The sequence below is a fragment of the Podarcis melisellensis genome (assembly GCF_964234715.1).
Source record: "Podarcis melisellensis genome assembly, chromosome: 12".
NCBI lineage: Eukaryota > Metazoa > Chordata > Lepidosauria > Squamata > Lacertidae > Podarcis > Podarcis melisellensis.
Genome location: NC_138544.1, coordinates 6,411,521 through 6,431,501, shown reverse-complemented (window position 1 = coordinate 6,431,501; position 19,981 = coordinate 6,411,521). Strand labels below are relative to the sequence as shown.

General features: G+C 42.9%; 1 protein-coding gene and 1 long non-coding RNA gene across 2 annotated transcripts in view; one reads left to right on the top strand and one right to left on the bottom strand.

Moving 5' to 3' along the window:
• Positions 1 to 591: 591 nt before the first annotated feature.
• HERPUD2 (HERPUD family member 2) overlaps positions 592 to 19,981 on the bottom strand; it is a 21,388-nt gene continuing 1,998 nt past the window's right edge. Inside the window, exons 2-8 of the mRNA XM_081931166.1 lie at positions 17,701 to 17,778; positions 14,155 to 14,268; positions 13,265 to 13,404; positions 8,806 to 8,928; positions 6,274 to 6,597; positions 3,029 to 3,143; positions 592 to 1,446 (exon numbers count right to left, since the gene is read on the bottom strand). Of these exons, the coding sequence (XP_081787292.1) occupies positions 1,285 to 1,446; positions 3,029 to 3,143; positions 6,274 to 6,597; positions 8,806 to 8,928; positions 13,265 to 13,404; positions 14,155 to 14,253 (963 nt within the window). The 5' untranslated portion in view covers positions 14,254 to 14,268; positions 17,701 to 17,778 and the 3' untranslated portion in view covers positions 592 to 1,284. The remainder of the gene's footprint in view (positions 1,447 to 3,028; positions 3,144 to 6,273; positions 6,598 to 8,805; positions 8,929 to 13,264; positions 13,405 to 14,154; positions 14,269 to 17,700; positions 17,779 to 19,981) is intronic.
• The window catches only part of LOC309380961, a 36,326-nt gene continuing 27,332 nt past the window's right edge, over positions 10,988 to 19,981 (top strand). The window contains exons 1-2 of the long non-coding RNA XR_014173228.1: positions 10,988 to 11,146; positions 11,517 to 12,546. This is a non-coding gene — a long non-coding RNA (uncharacterized lncRNA). The remainder of the gene's footprint in view (positions 11,147 to 11,516; positions 12,547 to 19,981) is intronic.

Below are 19,981 nucleotides of genomic sequence, written 5' to 3'. Positions count from 1 at the left end.
CTAGATTTGATTTCATCGGAACTGAGAGAAGATGGCGTCTGCCGGCAGCGAAATGACCTTTGGATTGATTTGGCACAAACACCAGCGTGTAAGACATACTGCAACAACAGCGGAGAGTCATACACATAAAATCCACACAGAAACACATCATTGCTTACTTCAACTCGCTTGTGGAAACAACTCAGAGGCCATGAAAGAAGGAAGGTTGACAACAGGAAGATTTAAAGGAACTATTGGAAAGACTATCCAAGGCAGCAGAGATATGAGATGATCAGAGGCCCCCTGAACTTGAAGCATGGGAAGTCCCAACAAAAAATGTATAACTTAGGCAGAATATTTAGACTATTTGATATATATTTGTACAATTGGGAACATTCAATGTGATTTGACTGGATTGTTAAAATGGAAAACTTAATAAAAATGATTTAAAATAAAAATAAAAACGGGACTTTCCTCCTCCCTAAAAAAAGCTCCACATCTTTGACCTGGGGTAGATCACCACCAGATTTTAATTCTGCAAGTAGATCGCAGTCTCTTGGGAGTTGGCAACCCCTGCTGGAGACGAATACAGAAGAATTAAAAGAATGTGTGTTCTTTTCACCGTAGCTTTTCTTTTTTGTTTAATTAAAAAACTAATTACATGTTTCTGTGCTTCCCAGTACATGTATTTAAAAAAAAAAAAGTACAGCATGTATTAAACAGTTTGTAGTGCACTCGATCACTGTCTGTTCCCTTTGAAGAGCTGCTATGTCATTTGTGGCATGAAGTGAGAGGGGGGGATACATGCCCCTGGCAAAACAGTGTTGCCTCCAACTATGGTGCAGGTTTACTTTAAGCAATTTTTAAAACCACATACACAATGATTCCTATACAGGGACTGTTTTTTTACTGCGAAGGGTCTTATTTCCAAAGACTTCCTCCCGAGATTTGTGTTTTAACAACTCTTTAAAGGGATGACGCCGCACACCAACTACAAGCTTCTCGCCTCAGTGTTATCACAATTGAAACAAAAAAAAACATGGAAGACTAATATATTTTTTTTTACATTTGTTCTTCTTTACATAAAGAATCTTTTAAAAAGCATTTATTAGTCCATTTCTGCTTAAAATATCCGTAAGCATGAGAAAGCGGAGAGAGAGAAAAATACACATTTTTGTACACCATGATCAGAAAGTTTACATTATAAATCTTGAAATTGCACTGTATTTAAAATACCCCCCTGCCCAGAGTCAACTTCCACTTTTGAGCATAACTCTCCTCTGCTACTGACGGCTCCTGCCTGGCTTAGTTGCCAACTTGTGGAGGCCCTTCGGGGATGAGGGACGTGAAGAAAGTGGTGATGAAGGACCAGGCGGAGGCCATGAAGCCGGGATGCGGATGCTCTGCGTTGACGTCAACGACATCTTCGCCGCTGTCTTCGTCAATCCCGTCGTCCATAAGGTGCTCCTTTGCAAAACAAATTCCCCAAGTGGTATAATAATAATAATAATAATAATAATAATAATAATAATTATTATTATTATTATTATTATTTATACCCCGCCCTCCCCAGCCAAGGCCGGGCTCAGGACGGCTAACAAGCAGTAATAAAAACAAGTTGAATGAATACAACTTAAATACAAGATTAAAATACAACATTAAAATATTGAAACATTAAAATATTAAAATGCAGCCTCATCACAGGAGGAGAAAAGGAAAAAGGAAAAAGAAAGAGAGGGAGGGAGGGAATCAAATTGGCTCCAAGCCAAAGGCCAGGCGGAACAACTTTGTCTTACAGGCCCTGCGGAAAGAAATCAGATCCCGCAGGGCCCTGGTCTCATGAGACAGAGCATTCCACCAGGCCGGGGCCAGTGTTGAAAAGGCCCTGGCTGTGGTTGAGGCTAATCTGACTTCCTTAGGGCCCGGGACCACTAGGGTGTTGCTATTTATGGACCTTAAGGTCCTCCGTGGGGCATTAACCATTTCAAATCAGAGGGATAAAAATTGCAGTGATGGAATCATGTCATATATACAGAATTCTAGGATGTAGGGCTCTTGTTAGCCCAGAAATGAAAATCTGACCAGAGAAAAGACAAAATTGATGAACTATGGCAAGGTGGCAAGGCTGACAGGAAGAATTAGAAACCAGGAAGAGGAGGTCTTTCTTTAATGAAGAAGGGGGAAAGTTTATAATTCATTTGAAAAGCTACTGTAAACAATTACATACATTGGTAGGATTGACAGAAAACTTGTAGTAAAAATTTGAACTGTGGATTGTTATGAAACAGATGCAGAGGGGGAAATCATTACATTAAGATCCACAATGGGGGGAGTCTAAAGGGATTATATGTTTATGTAGTTAATTAATTTGTTTATGAAAAATGGAAAATGCAAAAATATTTTTTTTAAAAAAAGGAAACCTATGATGTAGCCGGATATAATAATTTGGGAAAATTTGATAAAATGACAGAACTCAACATGATGTATCAGAAAAGTGCAATTTAACCATTTGATCCTACAGCCCTGTAGACCTTAAGAAAGTTCCACCATTCAAAGAAGCTTAAAGGTAAAGGGACCCCTGAAAATTAGGTCCAGTCGTGGCCGACTCTGGGGTTGCGGCACTCATCTTGCTTTATTGGCCAAGGGAGCTGGCGTACAACTTCCAGGTCATGTGGCCAGCATGACTAAGCCGCTTCTGGCAAACCAGAGCAGCGCACAGAAACACCGTTTACCTTCCTGACAGAGTGGTACCTATTTATCTACTTGCACTTTTGACGTGCTTTCGAACTGCTAGGTTGGCAGGAGCAGGGATAGAGCAACAGCCGACCTTCTGACCAGCAAGTCCTAGGCTCTGTGGTTTAACCCACAGCGCCACCCACGTCCCAGAAGCTTACTCCCAGGTTAACCGAACATGGAATGGTAGTCTTAATTTAATTTCATTACCTTAATGTAAGAGCTCACTTTTAAAGGAAGAGCTGTCAGGACATCTTAAACCTGCCAACAGTACCGCTCTCCAGCGGGAAGTAAACATGAATGTGCATCCACCTACCATCTCCTCAAGTCCAGCATTATTTACGTTTTGCCCATCGTGGTTCAGGTCTTCATTGTTCCCTGGAGGCTGTTGGAGTCCCTCTTGCCTGAATGGAAACCATCCGGCTTGGTGTCTGTTTTATAATACACATATGCAAAGTTACTAGAAATCATACCTGCCTAACCTGAGAAAACAAACATAATGTTGGCAATGGAACAGTGTAATAGCTCTCCACTGGAAGGTTCATTATTCAACCTGATTTGTAGAGAAGGAATAGACCAAATCAGATGGCAATAGTCACTAAAAATAGGAAGAGAGGTCCCTATTTAACCACACGTGGAACTGCATGACCTAGGCAAGCTTGCAGAAATTTTAGGAAAGTTACAAAAGGCTCAGTTTAAATCATTTGCATATTCTTGTTATTGGCAAAGTAAATTATGTACAGAAAAGCTGGCTTTACAGAAAAGCTCTGCACATCATGATAGACAGTAGAGCAATTAAGGCTCCGTCTCTGCCCTTAAAAATGGTTTAAGCTTATTAATGAATATGAAACATAGCAGCAGATGCTGCTTCTGTAAAATATGGTTCCCGTTAATTCATAGGACAGAATGTAGATACACTGGTATTTTCTACTTTCATTCAGATGAGCACACGGCAACCATGGCAAACGTAACCAAACATTAATAGTGCTGCTCATATATTCTTGATCCAATGCAGAGGGTACACGTGGAGATCACACACCCATTTTCTCCGAGTAGAAATAACCCACCACATGCCCACATACTGTGTGTGAGCTTAACGGACAGCATTGTTAGAACCCAATGTGAACAGGGTGCCTACCCTAACTGATTTGTGTTGATCTACAACGCTCCCCCTGTGGGATCCCCTCTGTTCACAGAAAACAATGCTCAAAATACTCAGATTCATTCTCCCTTCAGTTTGCATTAATAAAAGCTTTGTCTTTAAGATGCTCAGTCACTGATACTATATGTGCTGTTCCATCTGTTTCAAATAGGTTTTTGATAACAATATAAGAAAATTCAGTTCCCACTACATGCCTCAGCCTCCTGAAGGAAACCAGAAAGATTCCACGTTGTTTGAGGTGGAAATTAGAATGGCAGGCTCATACAACATCAGATATCACATGCTAAGTCTTTTTGGAGGTTCTAAATATGTTACCCTCAGCTGTTCTTGAAGGTAGATATCAAAAAATAGCATTCGAGAACCGGCTCTGCCCCTGTGGAGCTGGCTATGTAGAGACTGTGTCACACGTTCTCTTGTCTTGCTCCCTATATAAAGATCTCAGGGACGAGACCATCACGCCACTCCTATCTGCCATCCTGGGCCGCTCTTGTGAAGCCAATTGTTCTCACTCCTGGCCGACCAGAACAGCTCGACAACAGAGAAGGTTGCCAAATTTATCGAGAGAGCAATGAGACTGAGAGCTGCTATCTGAATGACATCAGTGTCGTCACCCGGATTCCTCGCCTAGGATCTTATTATTATTATAATTACATTTTATTATTATTATTATTTTATTACCTCTGCCAAGTTTTAAGTACTGAGATTATTAATTTATCTGCATCTGGTTATTATTATCTTTCTCCCTGTCCTGACCATCCCTCCGAGGTTATATTTATTATAATAATAATAATAATAATAATAATAATAATAATAATAATAATAATAATAATAATTTATTATTTATACCCCGCCCATCTGGCTGGGCCTCCCCAGCCACTCTGGGCGGCTTCCATAAAAACCAAAAATACAGTAAAATCACACGTTAAAAACTTCCCTGAACAGGGCTGCCTTAAGATGTCTTCTGAATGTCAGGTAGTTGTTTATCGCTTTGACATCTGCTGGAAGGGCGTTCCACAGGGTGGGCGCCACTACCGAGAAGGCCCTCTGCCTGGTTCCCTGTAGCTTTGCTTCTCGCAGTGAGGGAACACCCAGAAGGCCCTCAGCACTGGACCTCAGCGTCCAGGCAGAATGATGGGGGTGGAGACACTCCTTCAGGTATAATGGACCGAGGCCGTTTAGGGCTTTAAAGGTCAGCACCAACACTTTGAATTGTGCTCGGAAACATAAATATAAACATATTTATATTTATAATCTTTCAATTTGGCTGGCCTATTCACTTAACCGACCTGGAACAATCTACCAGAGAAAAGGCTGCCGCCCATGGGACAGAGGGTCATGGATGAATGATAATCCAGCTTCTACCTAGGGTTTTAATAGGTCATAAGATTTTATGGTAATATATTTGTAATGTATTTTTGTCGGTGTTTGTCCTTTGATGCTATGGCCTGTCGGCTATGCAAATAAAGTCTATTCATTCAAGGTCATGCTAAGTATTTATCTTAAAGTACAATTTTTAAATTAATTTGTTTTTAACGCATTTTAAATACAGTCATACCCCGGGTTACAGATGCTTCGGCTTGCGTGATTTCGGGTTGTGCGCTGCGCCAAACCCGGAAGTACCAGAATGGGTTACTTCCAGGTTTCGGCGCTTGAACATGCACAGAAGCACTAAATTGCGCTTTGTGCTTGCGCAGAAGCGCCAAATTGTGACCCGCGCATGCGCAGATGCGGCGCTGCAGGTTGCGGACGCTGCGGGTTGCAAACGTGCTTCCCACACAGATCACGTTCGCAACCCGAGCGTCCACTGTACTAACAGAAATGAACTTCTAAAATGATTAGTTTTCCATCAGCCAAACTTTAAAGTTCAGATTCTGATGACGTAGCTGACAAGAAAACCCTTGACCATTATTTACATGGATTATGCTAATGGTCAAACTTGGGGTTGGACAGAGGAAAGCAATAGGGACTGGGAAGTCCCTGGTTCAGATCTCACTTTGGCCATGAACGGACTGGGCAAGTCACCATCTCCCTTGGGCAAACTCCACTACACAATACAGGGAAACCAATACAGTGGTACCTCGGCTTACGAACAGTCCTGTTTATGAACAGGTTAACGTACTCCACAAAACCGGAAGTAGTGTCCCGGTTTGTGAACTTTACCTCCGTCTAAGAATGGAAGCCGAACGGTGGAAGGGCACCGGCCGTGGGAGGCCTCATTAGGGAAAGCACGCCTTGGTTTCAGAACGGTTTTGGTTTCAGAACGGACTTCCGGAACGGATTAAGTTTGTAAACCGAGGTACCACTGTACTGATCTGCATTGACTGTCGAAATGCTGTACTTGGGGGAGTGCTCTGTATTCAGACCAAAGAGCTGTGTATCAATCAGCAGCATTTACTCACAGGTAAACCAGCAGCATGGCTCCCATCACCATCACAAACCGACTGAAGGACGAATAGAAGTAGACAATGCTAAGCAGGATAGCCGCTCTGGAAAAGGTATACATCCAGTCCAGCCAGTCTCGGTTGAAGTCCTCCTCGTTCATCACTGGGCCTCCTTGAGCATTCATCTGCACATTCTGATTGACAGGCCTGTTCTCCTGGGGGGCTACATTGGGTGCTGCTGGGGGCTCATTGGCAGGAGCACGCTCAGAGTTGGGGGGCTGCGGAACGGGGGGGCTGTCTGAGTCTGTGCTGGGCGTTGCCTGGGCTGAAACTGCAGCTTGACTGTTGAGGAGTGCAAAAAAAACAACCACCACCTTCGTTAGGTATCTATGCATGAACATTCTTCACAATCGTCAGCTGAACTACCCGGGGCAAATGCGTTCATAGCCTGGCACAGGTTACACTTCTCCTTCAATACTGCCCACTGCGGTGAATTCATAAAGCAATTTAAAGGTAAAGGGACCCCTGACCATTAGGTCCAGTCGTGACCGACTCTGGGGTTGCGGCGCTCATCTCGCTTTACTGGCCAAGGGAGCCAGCGTACAACTTCCGGGTCATGTGGCCAGCAGGACTAAGCCGCTTCTGGCAAACCAGAGCAGTGCATGGAAATGCCGTTTACCTTCCCGCCAGAGCAGTACCTATTTATCTACTTGCACTTTGACATGGAATGACAAGGAGAGGCCTGACCTAGCCACTGTGATCCACGCGATGGTCACCTCCAGACTTGATTACTGTAACTGAGTCTACGTGGGGCTGCCCCTGAGACTGACCCAGAAACTCCAGTGGGTGCAGATTGCTGCGGCGAGACTCCTTAGGGGGATAACATTCACCCGTGCTATACCAGCTGCACTGGCTCCTGGTGGAGTACAGGATCAGGTTTAAGGGGCTGGTTTTAACCTTTCAAGCCCTATACGGCCTAGGACCCTCGTACCTACGGGACCTCTCTCCTGGTACACCCCAAGGAGGACCTTACGGTCTTCAAATAAAAACATGTTGGAGATCCCTGGCCACAGGGAGGTTAGGCTGGCCTCCACCAGAGCCAGGGCTTTTTCGGCCGTGGCCCCAATCTGGTGGAACACTCTGTCACAAGAGACTAGGGCCCTGCGGGACCTGACATCTTTCTGCAGGGCCTGCAAGACAGAGCTGTTCCACCAGGCCTTTGGCCAAGGCACAGTCTAGGCCAACACAGCTGTGGCGTGGCATGGTGGCCTGCCACTTTCCGGCAGTACCCATCCTGAAAGCCAACGGATGGGAAGGCAAGGTCCTAAGAATGCTCTTCATCATGAAACAATAATACATGAAACAATAATACAAATCAACTTTGTGGGAATGTTCAGGGAGGCAGGAGAGGATATATTGCTTATTAATATCCTCCCTAACTTGCGTTAGCAAGTCCCTTTACTGAGCAGAGTGCATTCCCCTTTTAACACGTAAGTGGGTAGCTGGTTGCTGGCTTGTTTAAGCCTCTCACTATCATACAATTCAATACTGGATTGTATGTTCCTGGTAAGTCCCCTTTTATCCCTCTCAGAAGAAGAACACACGACAATCTTATTTCAAGTCAGTAAAAGAAGTTTGCTTACAACATCATCAGTTCACAGTTGGATCCCTGAAGACAGACTTAGTTACAAAATATATACATGCGGAGCTATCCCATATGGCAGTGGTGTCCAAACTTTTCTAAGAGGGCCAGATTTGATGAAGTCAAGGGCCGTGAGGGCCGACCCAAAGGGTTGAAGTTGTTGAGCTTTTTTTAGGATTTTACCCCAGGAAATAAACAAATAAACAGCCACGGGGGCCAGATTAAACTGACCGCTGGGCCGGATTAGGCCCCCAAAACAGACTTTAGACATGCCTGCCATATGGAGATAGTCCCAGTGTTCTCAGAGCCAACAGGGCATCTCTAGCTAAAAAGAGCTGTTGCTCCAATGATGGAGGATGTCAAAGAGAGAGTGCTGCGTGCCCTGTGCTTTTGATACCTACACAGGTAAGGTCACGCCCACCTCTAATCACATGCAAAGGAAGTATTTCCCAGCCCAGGAGGAAACAGGAAGTTCCAACTGGCTGTACCAAACATCCCCTTGCATGTCCACTCTAGGAAAACTAGGAATGTTGTATTTGACTGCTACTTAAGTATCACCCCCCAAAAAAACTTATATTCATTTTTCTCCATTATAAAGCATGAACCAAAAGTAAGGCTGCATTTGTAAGCATTTCTCACAAAGGAGAAATTATTCTGGTGAATGATTGGGGGAAAATATGTTTTCACCTTAGATTTAGTTTACCAAAGCCCGGGGAAGGTAGCGTTGGCACTCACCTGAAAGGTGTTTCTGAGGGCGCACTAGGGCGGCTTCAAGCAAGTGTAGGGTAACAATACTCGCCTGGTGGTGTCCTAGTGCCTACTCAAGAATAACAAAGTCTTGTCTCTATGTCTTAACTGCCACTCTGCTGTCTCAAGACTAATTTAAAGAACGCACCGTTTGTACTTACTATTGCATGTAATACTGGCGGGCATACATCTGCTGCCACCAAATCATCTGCAGTGGGCTGAAAGCAGGGTACACAGGGAAAGCAGCTGGCACTCCTTGCCCAGGGAACTGGTTTCCTACATTGCTGCAGACAATCAAAGCGAATTACATGCCAGGTTGTCCGATACCAATGGAATATCCAAAGTTACATAGAACACGTTTCCCCACAAAGACAAAAGGAGATGACAGTCGTCTGCTTTTAAGTCGCTAAATCAGAAATCAGGTATTATGTGTTGACAGGGTGATTTCACCTGCGCACATTTTCCTTAAAACTTTATTTCCTTACTAAATTGAATTTAGCATTTTGCAAGCACGCAGAAATCTAGTGCTACAGGAAATTCAAGAGCATTTCAACACAGCCCCTCCCCCTCTTGCAGGCCTCCTAAAGGTGTAATCAGCAAAAACCAAAAAGTTATCTTCCTTGTTAATTTAGACCAGGCTTCCTCAACCTCAGCCCTCCAGATGTTTTTTGGACTACAACTCCCATGATCCCTAGCTAGCAGGACCAGTGGTCAGGGATGATGGGCATTGTAGTCTCAAAACATCTGGAGGGCCGAGTTTGAGGAAGCCTGATTTAGACCCTGGCAGGTTTTGTGTGTGTGTGTGTGTGTGAGAGAGAGAGAGAGAGAGAGAGAGAGAGAGAGAGAGAGAGAGAAAGAGAGAGAGAGAGAGAGAGAGAGAGAGAGAGAATGAGAGAGTGAGAGAGAGAGAGAGAGAGACAGACAGACAGACAGACAGACAGAGTGATTTCCACTGTCATTTTCCATTAAAGTAGAAGATCACACTTTGGTATCATTTATCAGGACGTAAGACTTTACAGTAGAGGAAATATACTCATATAATATTTAGGAACAAGCGCTGTGTGCTACTTCACACCAAATGTGTGATAACATGTTACAACTACAGCATTTGCAAAGCAGAGTGCTCAGTTAGCAGGGTCAAGTACTAACGTGATTTTAGAAGAAGCTGGCATGATATAAAACCGTCAGCCGCCCACGTTCATTAAAGAGAATCTTAAAGAACAGAAATGCCCCATCTTATCTTTAAGGGCAACAAGTATTTACAGTGTTAGCAGTTGACGCAACTGTATTGCATCAGACAACAATTCCTATCTTAGAAAGAAAATTGGCTGCAAGATGCCACAGGAGACCTTGCTAATTCACAATATACTTTCAAGACTAAGGAGATGGGAGAAGTGGGGAGAATACTAGAAGTTCTGATGTACAATACAATACAATATTGTTGGGAGAATAATCTGATTCCATTATGCCACACGTGCCTCTACTTAAAATATTTTTGCTTGCGAAGAATACTTTGACTGTTTCCTAACAAAAGCATTTAAGGAAGCTATCAGTATTAGTCAACAAGAGTGCAAAAGAGTAGATTTTGTGGGTTTCAATACACATTTATGTGTGAATTTGGGAATTTAATACACTACAGGTAGAGTTCACCAGAGTAGATAGATTTCAATCAAGCAATCAGTTTTGCATCTTGTTTCAGAACAAGATAAAACATACTCGTTTGCAACCAGAGTTGCATAAACTCAAACCTCTAGGCTTCAGATGTTTACAGCCTTTTGAGAGACAGGAAAGTTGTTATGAAATTAAGGGTTTTTATTTGGCTCCCTCTGTATATGTGCAAGGGCACTTTTCAACATCACCTATAGGAGGCCTATATGCCTAGAATTTTCCAGAAGCAACTGGCAGTTACTAGATAGAAATGCCCCAGCAATGAGATGCAAAATAAGTTTATCTGTTTGGTAGAGTCTAAGTAGTCATAGGGACGCGGGTGGCGCTGTGGGTAAAACCTCAGCGCCTAGGGCTTGCCGATCGCATGATCGGCGGTTCGAATCCCCGCGGTGGGGTGAGCTCCCGTCTTTCGGTCCCAGCTCCTGCCCACCTAGCAGTTCGAAAGCACCCCTAAGTGCAAGTAGATAAATAGGTACCGCTTTATAGTGGGAAGGTAAACGGCGTTTCCGTGTGCTGCGCTGGTGCTGGCTCGCCAGAGCAGCTTCATCACGCTGGCCACGTGACCCGGAAGTGTCTCCGGACAGCGCTGGCCCCCTGCCTCTTAAGTGAGATGGGCGCACAACCCTAGAGTCGGACACGATTGGCCCGTACAGGCAGGGGTACCTTTACCTAAGTAGTCATAATTTGTACGGAAGTAAATTAATCCATTTTTTCACATTTATAATGTTCGGGTATTTTTTACCTTTCATTTAAACCAAAAATCAGGATAACAGTGCAATCTTATATAGCGACTTAGAAGTGATTTCCATGGAGTTTAATATGGCTTAGGTAAAGGTAAAAGGGACCCCTGACCATTAGGTCCAGTCACGGACGACTCTGGGGTTGCGGTGCTCATCTCGCTTTATTGGCCCGAGGGAGCCGGTGTACAACTTCCAGGTCATGTGGCCAGCATGACTAAGCCGCTTCTGGCGAACCAGAGCAGTGCACGGAAACGCTGTTTACCTTCCCGCCGGAGCAGTACCTATTTATCTACTGGCACCTTGACATGCTTTCGAACTGCTAGGTTGGCAGGAGCAGGGACCGAGCAACGGGAGCTCACCCCGTTGCGGGGATTTGAACCGCCGACCTTCTGATCAGCAAGTCCTAGGCTTGGTGGTTTAACCCACAGCGCCACCCGCATCCCTTTAATATGGCTTACTTCCAGGTAACTGGGAACAGGACAACAGCCTAAACACAACTGATAGAAGGGATCTGGTTTAAAGTATGTCTATATATTTTAACACACCTGTATCAAATTCAGATTTCATTTCAAACCAGCTTATTTTTGAGACAGTCTGCTTTTTTATCAATCCTGCAGTTCACACATGAAAGTGAAACCTATTTAGTTTCTCCAAGTGTTCACAAATATGTTTCATTATCACATGGAGAAATGTTAGCATAAGCTAGGAGGCCACAGTAAACATAACTGCATCTGCAGATACAGCTGCCAACTATCTTCAACACTATTTTTTCCTCAAAAAACAATGTGTCACCCACTAATCCCTCCCCCAAATTGATTTTTAACTCTTTGGAAGTAAAAATGATCCAGGAACAAAAAGAGTTGCCGTGAATTATTATTTTAATGAACGACGGAAGCTGGGAAAAATGAATAACCTCAGTTGTGACCCTGACCAGTTTCCCTCTCTAAGAAGTGAGCACATTTTTTGTCCTTCACTGTAGTCAGCCTAGAACAGAACATGTGAAAAAATAATCAGTGAAGGCATCTTCTTTTGATGTACGGCACTTGCAGATGTATTCCATAAACTGCTATGTAACAGATAAATCTTGAAGGAAAGGCCTATCAGATGCTGATGAAAGCGCTGATAATAGCACCAGATGCTTTGAAAATTGCTCAACACAGCAAGGACGAACAGCATCATTAGCAAACTTAAAAGTTAATCATTCTACACTTGGTGGTGGGGAAAGACAAGTTATTCATGCACAGAAATTTTGTAAGAGCCCTTAGGTATATACTGATTACCTGTTTTGTAAACTGCTCTGGTGTTTATTTCTACCACCGAGCGGCGTATAAATTTTACGAAATAAATTCACTAAACAAATACAATAAATGGAAGCTTGTTCGTTTTGCAAGGAGAAATCCGCTGCCTTTTTCTCCAACCTGGTTAGCGTCCACAGGACTTTTAAGTTTTCAGCCAAACGTAATCTTGCAATACAGTATTGATATTACAGTAAAGGTAAAGGGACCCCTGACCATTAGGTCCAGTCGTGACCGACTCTGGGGTTGCGGCGCTCATCTCGCTTTAGTGGCCAAGGGAGCTGGAGTACAGCTTCCGGGTCATGTGGCCAGCATGACTAAGCCGCTTCTGGCGAACCAGAGCAGCGTACGGAAACGCTGTTTACCTTCCCGCCGGAGCAGTGCCTATTTATCTACCTGCACTTTGTGCTTTCGAACTGCTAGGTTGGCAGGAGCAGGGACCGAGCAGCGGGAGCTCACCCCGTCGCGGGGATTCGAACCGCTGACCTTCTGATCGGCAAGTCCTAGGCTGTGTGGTTTAACCCACAGCGCCACCCACGTCCCTGTTATTACAGTACCTTGCAAGAAATGAATCATCACATCATCATTTGATTTGTATGCCGCCTTTCCATAGTTGAAACTATGCTCAGCGTGTTTTACAACATGACAAAATTTACGTAATTACAAACATAACAGAAGTCATAAACAGTAAGTAAAACACATCAAAAAGCACACAAGCTAATGGAAACAATTTCCACATAAATTGTAAGATCTAAAACTAAAGATACATCAACAATATCAGTAACAGCGACAGCTCTCTGAAACCCCCGTATACAATACTCCGGCCCAAGAATCTGTTCAACAGTCTCAGCTTCTGTAGCTGGAGTCAGAATGTTTGAACAAAGCTCTTGCAAAAAGCCCTTCAGCATTTCACTTACCCTTGCATTATATAAGGGAACGGGTGGCTCTGAACAGGATTGCTCTGTGCCAGGTTGCGATGTCTTACACCATCGGTGCCAGCGGTATGTGAAGATTCTTGAGATGGCGAAGGAGTCGTCGATCCTGAATGTTCCGAACTCTTTTTGTAAAAAAAATGCAAACGGTAATTTCCATCAGATGTAGAAAGGATTCTGTTTTATGCTGAATAGTTTGGTCCCCCAAACTCTGCAAAAACGAGTATTTCACATTGCATACCTCTCACACCTGAAGTCAATACACTTTCCCTGAACCATTAGGTTCGCAATTATTCTCTGTGACTTCTTGTTGCTGTTTTTCCTTTAAGACTCTTGAGTAAATAAAAATCCTAGCCTGCTTCCTTAGTAAGGGGCAACATATTTTTTAAAAAATTAAAATTTTCCTCACGTGGGAAAAACATCATGTGTAAAGCAGTTCTTGCTATCAAGGGGGAAAGATCACAATGACTTGCGGGGGGGGGGGGAGAAATAGCATTCTACAAAGTGGGTCTGTATTCCTATTCTGAGTGAAAATATCATAATTACACACTAATTATTTGGGGAGAGGGGAGTAGACACGACAATGTCAGTACACCTAGGATCCCCAAACACAACAGCATGAAAAACAGCAAGTTTTTCAACAATTTGAGTAGTCTAGGGATTTTGCAGTTCCATTATACACCCCAGGACCAGGACCTGTTTCCTCTTGGGATCATAGTCAAGCACTTTGATACTTAAAAAAAAAAAATGAAATAGATGAAGCTGCAAGCTGAAACACTGCCATGCTGTCATCATATTCCTGTCAGGATTTATTATAGTAAAAGAGCATTGTTGACAGAGCTTTAATGACAGCACCTTACACAAAGCCAACTCACCGAACTGTTGCTAGGTGCTGACGATCCATTGTTTTCCCTAAGGGTATCAGGCTTTGGAGAATTTGGGGGTGTCCGTGAAGAACATACTAGATGAACCATATGATACTCATCTTGCTAAAATAAAAAGTGAGCAGTTTTAGCAGAAAAATTAGGCAATTTTTACATACAAAATTGGTATATACACATTACAGCTGAACGGTTCAGAGGCAAGTAAATATTTTACACTGTTACTTGAAGAATAAAATATATTTCAGAATATTTATTGGAAAAATATATATTAGAGAAGTCTTACACCAGGGTTCGGCAAAGTTTTTGTGGCCTGGGCTGGTTCATGGTCTCGCAGATACCGCAGTGGGCCAGAGTGTGTGTGCGCACGCATACATGCGCAAACGCTATTTCTGGCGCTCTTTCCAGCACAGAGGAGGCGTCGTAGCTTCCCATTGGCTGCAGGAGCTTCCTGCAGCCAATGGGAAGCCGGCCATCGTCACAGAAGGCGGTCCCTGTTTTGCTCTGTGGCAGTTTAGCACGGCGCACAGGAGCCAACCGAGTGGGCAGTGGGGGTCCATGGGCCTGTTAAATGACCCCCATGGGCTGTTTGTGGCCCATGGGCCTTAGGTTGCTGACCCGTCTTATACTAAGATTTTTGTTCTTAAAAATGTACGCAAAATAGGAGAACCAGAGTTGCACTTTTTACCACAGCTAGTCCTTCTGTTCAGAATCCAATTTTCTAATTAAAACTTATGAACTTCCCCGCAAAATCTGCCCTTCCTCTGGTGACAGACGGGTGAATCATTTCACCAAAGAAAAACCTTTTTTATCAAACTATAGATCAAGTTGCATTTTCAAAATCAACGGCCAAAGCAATTACTCATCCGAGCTGTGCCGTCAGAATCAATACCTGCATTTAGAGAAAGGCACGTCTGTCTATTCTACAGGAATTCCAGCTAAAAAGCTCCCAGAGAGCAAACCGTTGCAAGTCACAAAGCTTATGGCAACTCATGCTGCAGTGGAATTCAAACCTTCTATCCACAGGGAATCCCCGACCTCAATCAATATCGATTAGTCTGTGATCAAACTTCTGAACGTGTGCAACAGACTCCCGGTACATTTCAGGAGAAATGTGCTCCAGGGTACACCTGTGCACGAAAATTGTGAAAACTTATTAACCACAAATTGAGAGTGCGCATAGAACATGGTCAACGCTCCCCTGAATTTTAGCAGAAGATCCTATTACCAATCTTCTCATCAAGAAAACTGTTAGTTTCCAAGGAAGGCTAGTGATTCAGAAACAACAGTTTGAACACACTCTCTATAAGAGACAAATGTATTTTTCTCCTATAGGCACTCATTTACAAAGGGGCCCCTGACCATTAGGTCCAGTCGTGACCGACTCTGGGGTTGCGGTGCTCGTCTTGCTTTACTGGTCGAAAGAGCCGACCAGTAAAGAGCTTCTGGGTCATGTGGCCAGCATGACTAAGCCACTTCTGGCGAACCAGAGCAGTGCACGGAAACGCCGTTTACCTTCCCGCCGAAGCGGTACCTATTTATCTACTTGCACTTTGACGTGCTTTCGAACTGCTAGGTTGGCAGGAGCAGGGACTGAGCAACGGGAGCTCACCCCGTCGCAGGGATTCGAACCGCTGACCTTCCAATCGGCAAGCCCTAGGCTCTGTGGTTTAACCCACAGCGCCACCCGCATCCCACACTGATTTATTACAAACTATTACAATGAACCAGAGGGTTTTGAGGTCCCCCCATTTTTAATGCTTTATTAAGATTAAAAGGCCATAACAAACAAATGTAGATGTGGTCAAAACAAAATTACAAAAAGAAAATAACAATATTTGCTCACTGTACTCTCTTCTTGCATTCCCAACAACTTCCCACCACCCCATCATGTATTTACTGCTTATTTTATCTGGTGCACTATTAATCTCCATTTTCTTTTTAATAATCAATAATATATTCTCTTATAATTGCCCATCACAACACAGAGGTCATTCAAGTCCTGCCACTGACTTTATATTATTACAGTAATCTTTAAGATACTTTTTATACATGTCCCATTTCTGAATAAATATTTGTTCAGTGTTGCCTCTCAGTTTTTTTGTCATTTTTGCCCATTTGGCAAACTCCATCCATTTACTTTGCCACTCCAGCCTTCTTGCGGATTTCTCTCCTTTCCAATTCATTGCGATTAGTATTCTTGCTGCTACAATGGCGTACAAGACTATATCTCTTGCAATTTTTGGCATGTCTGGGCCAAGTACCCCTAGGAGAAAAGCCTCCGGCTCTTTTGTAAAAGATACCTTAATAATTATTTTAAGCTCATCACAGATTACATTTTTAAATTCCTTAATTTTCTTGCATGTCCACCACATGTGAACCAGAGGTTATACCTGGAGAAAGTTACTGGCGTGCCTTTCTTACACAGATATTGTATGGACAACCAATGTATGTGAAATGCATTGAAAACTCAAAGCGTCCTGCATAAATGTGAAATATTATTCGTATCGTTAAGTAACTCCAGGTTCATAAACAAGGACTCCACTGTGGATCAGGTATGGAAATGAAAATTGCCTCATGTGCTCATCGCTGGGCCAAAGATGCCAACAGAGAGCCTGCAGGTGTGTAAGCACCTGAATTACAGTCATCAGATAGTACATCAAATTACTTGGATTCATAAGAAAGCAAATAAAAAGAGCTTGAATTTTATTCTAGCAAGTCACACCTGCGTCTTGCAATATGTTCCGGTTTTTATTCAATTAAGAGTTAAATTAGAAGGGATTTAATGCAAAAAGGGGAGGTCAAGATATTCTTGCATCCTCTTGGAATTTTAAGTAAATCCACTTAAGTATCAAGCTAGTTTTTCCTACCTCGTCATTATTATGGGCCTCAACACACGCCCAAACTTCCTTTTTGAGCAATGAGTCACCTTGGAGATTTTCACTTATTTATCCACAATATTTTGACTTTTTCATCTAGAGTGTGTGTACTAATTGCTACCTTCACAAATCTGAGCATCTCTATGCTGACACCTTCCACTATTTTCATACTGTATCAGATAGAACCTGGAAAAGTAGCTTTAGCATATTCATTTCACATCTGCAGAATGACAGCACTTAAATTGGGACTGCTTTGGAAGATGTAAATCTTAGTAGTAAGAATGACGTGTCATGTGCATGCTGAACTTCAAGACGTGTATCCAGAAATATTGCAAAGACCGTAGGACAGCAAGATCTTACCTTTAAATCCTCAGCATGAAAACCTGTATACCAGTTAGGACATTGCGTTCTTTACCTGCAATCTCAGTAGCCGGCGACTAATATCAGTGTAATAAACTAAAATATATGCTGCAGTAATTATTTTGCTTATGTAGTTAGCTAATCAAATCATGTTGCCCCCACTTTCCTACATGCAATTGTACAATATTTGAATTGCATCTCTCGCACACAGCAGTATCACTACGCAGTTTAACAGAATTTTCTACAGCATTTTTACAAGTAGCGATTGTACGTAAATGCAAGTTGTGAAAGTAAAGCTTACTTTTCTGAGAATATCTTTCAGCTGAAGGTGATCAGGAAGCAACCTGCCAGAATACACCAGTCTCTGATCCTTCGTAGACTAAGAGATGGGACAAATGGAGAATTCTTATTTTTCCCCCCCAACCGTACTGCTTTAGAGGTGGAAACAATCGTATATGAAGAAGAATTGTCTTAAATTCTTGATGCTGATGGTTAACATTTGAGATGCACATCACTTATTTTTAGAATTCCAGTTTCCACGTGTTATACAGAACTAAGCACACTTTCACCTTTTGTCATAGCACATTTCCTCAAACTAATCTTTAAAGTCAAATGCATGTGAATACTTAATGTCCTATACTTCTCAAAATAGCTTCCCTTTATCAAACACATCACCAATAAAACCTCTGAGGTCAGGGAACAATAACAAATGTACTTTGGTTAAAATGTTGTCATTTTAAAGTGTTGGCTGTTGCTAAATTTAACGGTAAGTACTTGGAGCAACATTTTAAATATAAATATAAATGCAGCTTCCCTTGAACATGAGATTTGTGGATAAGATTGAGATCACTAACACAGTGAGGTTACAAAGGGAAGTTGTGTCCTACAGTTTTCCCACACACTTGAAAATACACTTACCGTATTTTTCCATGTATAAGACTATATTTTTTCAAGTTTAAAATTGGGGGTCGTCTTATACACCGATAGTGCATATGGGGGATTTCTTTATTTGGAGTCCGCAAAATAGGAGTCGTGTTATACATGGGGGCGTGTTATACACGGAAAAATACAATACGCTTCCATAGCAGTACTTCTAACTGATGTAGCAGTTATGAACGCTTTCTATGAATATGAGCTTTTCTATGACTGCATCTGTTGATACTTTTGCTATAAAACAGATTGAAGTCAATTAGATTGAAGACACCCTGATTTCCACCCAAAAAGGTGCTGACAGAGCAGTGTAGCAGTGACCCTTGTATCAAGGAGTATTTCCGAAAGAGGGATATTTCAGTGTTTTATATGGATTTACTCTTCAGTAATGCACATCGGGGTTAGGATACAGTTACACAAATGCTCCTTCCACTGCAAGTCCCTGAAAAACTCGCCCTATGTCATAAGAAACAGGAGGTTGCCACTGGAAGGAAATATTGCCTGCAATTACACAGATTAACAGATTATTGTGCAAAGAGTGAGGTGGGCAGATCCTGGATAAGAAAATGAAGGTTACAGTGCCACACACACTTACACTGCTGAGATACCTGGCAAACAGATTCAGAGCTTTCATTTCATTTTATTTTTTAAGTCAGACTTCGGCCCATCTGGAAAGAAAGTTATGAAGCAAAATGCGCAGACATCCATTGAAGAAATTTCTGTGAAAGGAGCTGGCCTGTCTGCTCCTATCTGCCAGTGCTTTTAGTCAATGAATGAAGCCAGAATATGGATAATTTGCCTGGACTTTGGCCAATAGGAATCCCTGGGGTTCTAAAACGCTTTCGTTTCCCCCTCCCCTTTAGCACACTATTCCTGCTTTTGTCTTATTTTTCAAGTTGTCCTTGGAATCTTCAAAGTTTGCCCTTCATTTCCCCCCAAGAAGCAAGATGCATCATAGTATGTAACACTCAGAGGGAGATCACCAGTCTTGGCTAATCTCTTGCCCAGTTAACCAAAAGTGTCAGGACACGAATATGCAGGCATTTCTGGGACATTTTGTACAGTTTGTGCATTACGCAAGGAAAAACCTAACTATACATTCAGCTAGAGGTGCAACCAATCTCAGCTTCCTGCTGAGAAAGCCTATACAACACACATACACAAACATACATTTATTGCATTCACCACTTTACATTTTTAGGTGTCCAGCTTAAAGCTTCTTAAAAATACACCTAAACAATATGCAAAGCGACCTTCGCTGTATGTATTGTTTGCTGAAATATGTTTCTATAAGGAAAGATGGTGGGAAGAGAAGGGAAGTGTCCGGAGAGCATTGCTGCTCAGGAGGATGCCAAATCAAGGCAGGAACTTTCAGGAATAACTGAAAAACCTGTAACTTCGGTACTGAAGAAAAAGGACAGGCAAAGGCGGAGGATGCTTGAGTGCCACCTGATCGAGGGTGACCATTTGGTCTCAGAAAAATTCAGAGAAGGGCCAGCAACTAGTGGCTGTGTACGGGATGCCAGGCCAAGAAGGGAATCTTGCTAGCTTATTGAAGCGTATTTTGGAGTAGTGGGGTTTTTCAGCACTGCAAGAGAGCAGGAGAAGGCCCGGCTTGTTGGCCAGGGTGCCAACGCCCAGGAGACAGTGTC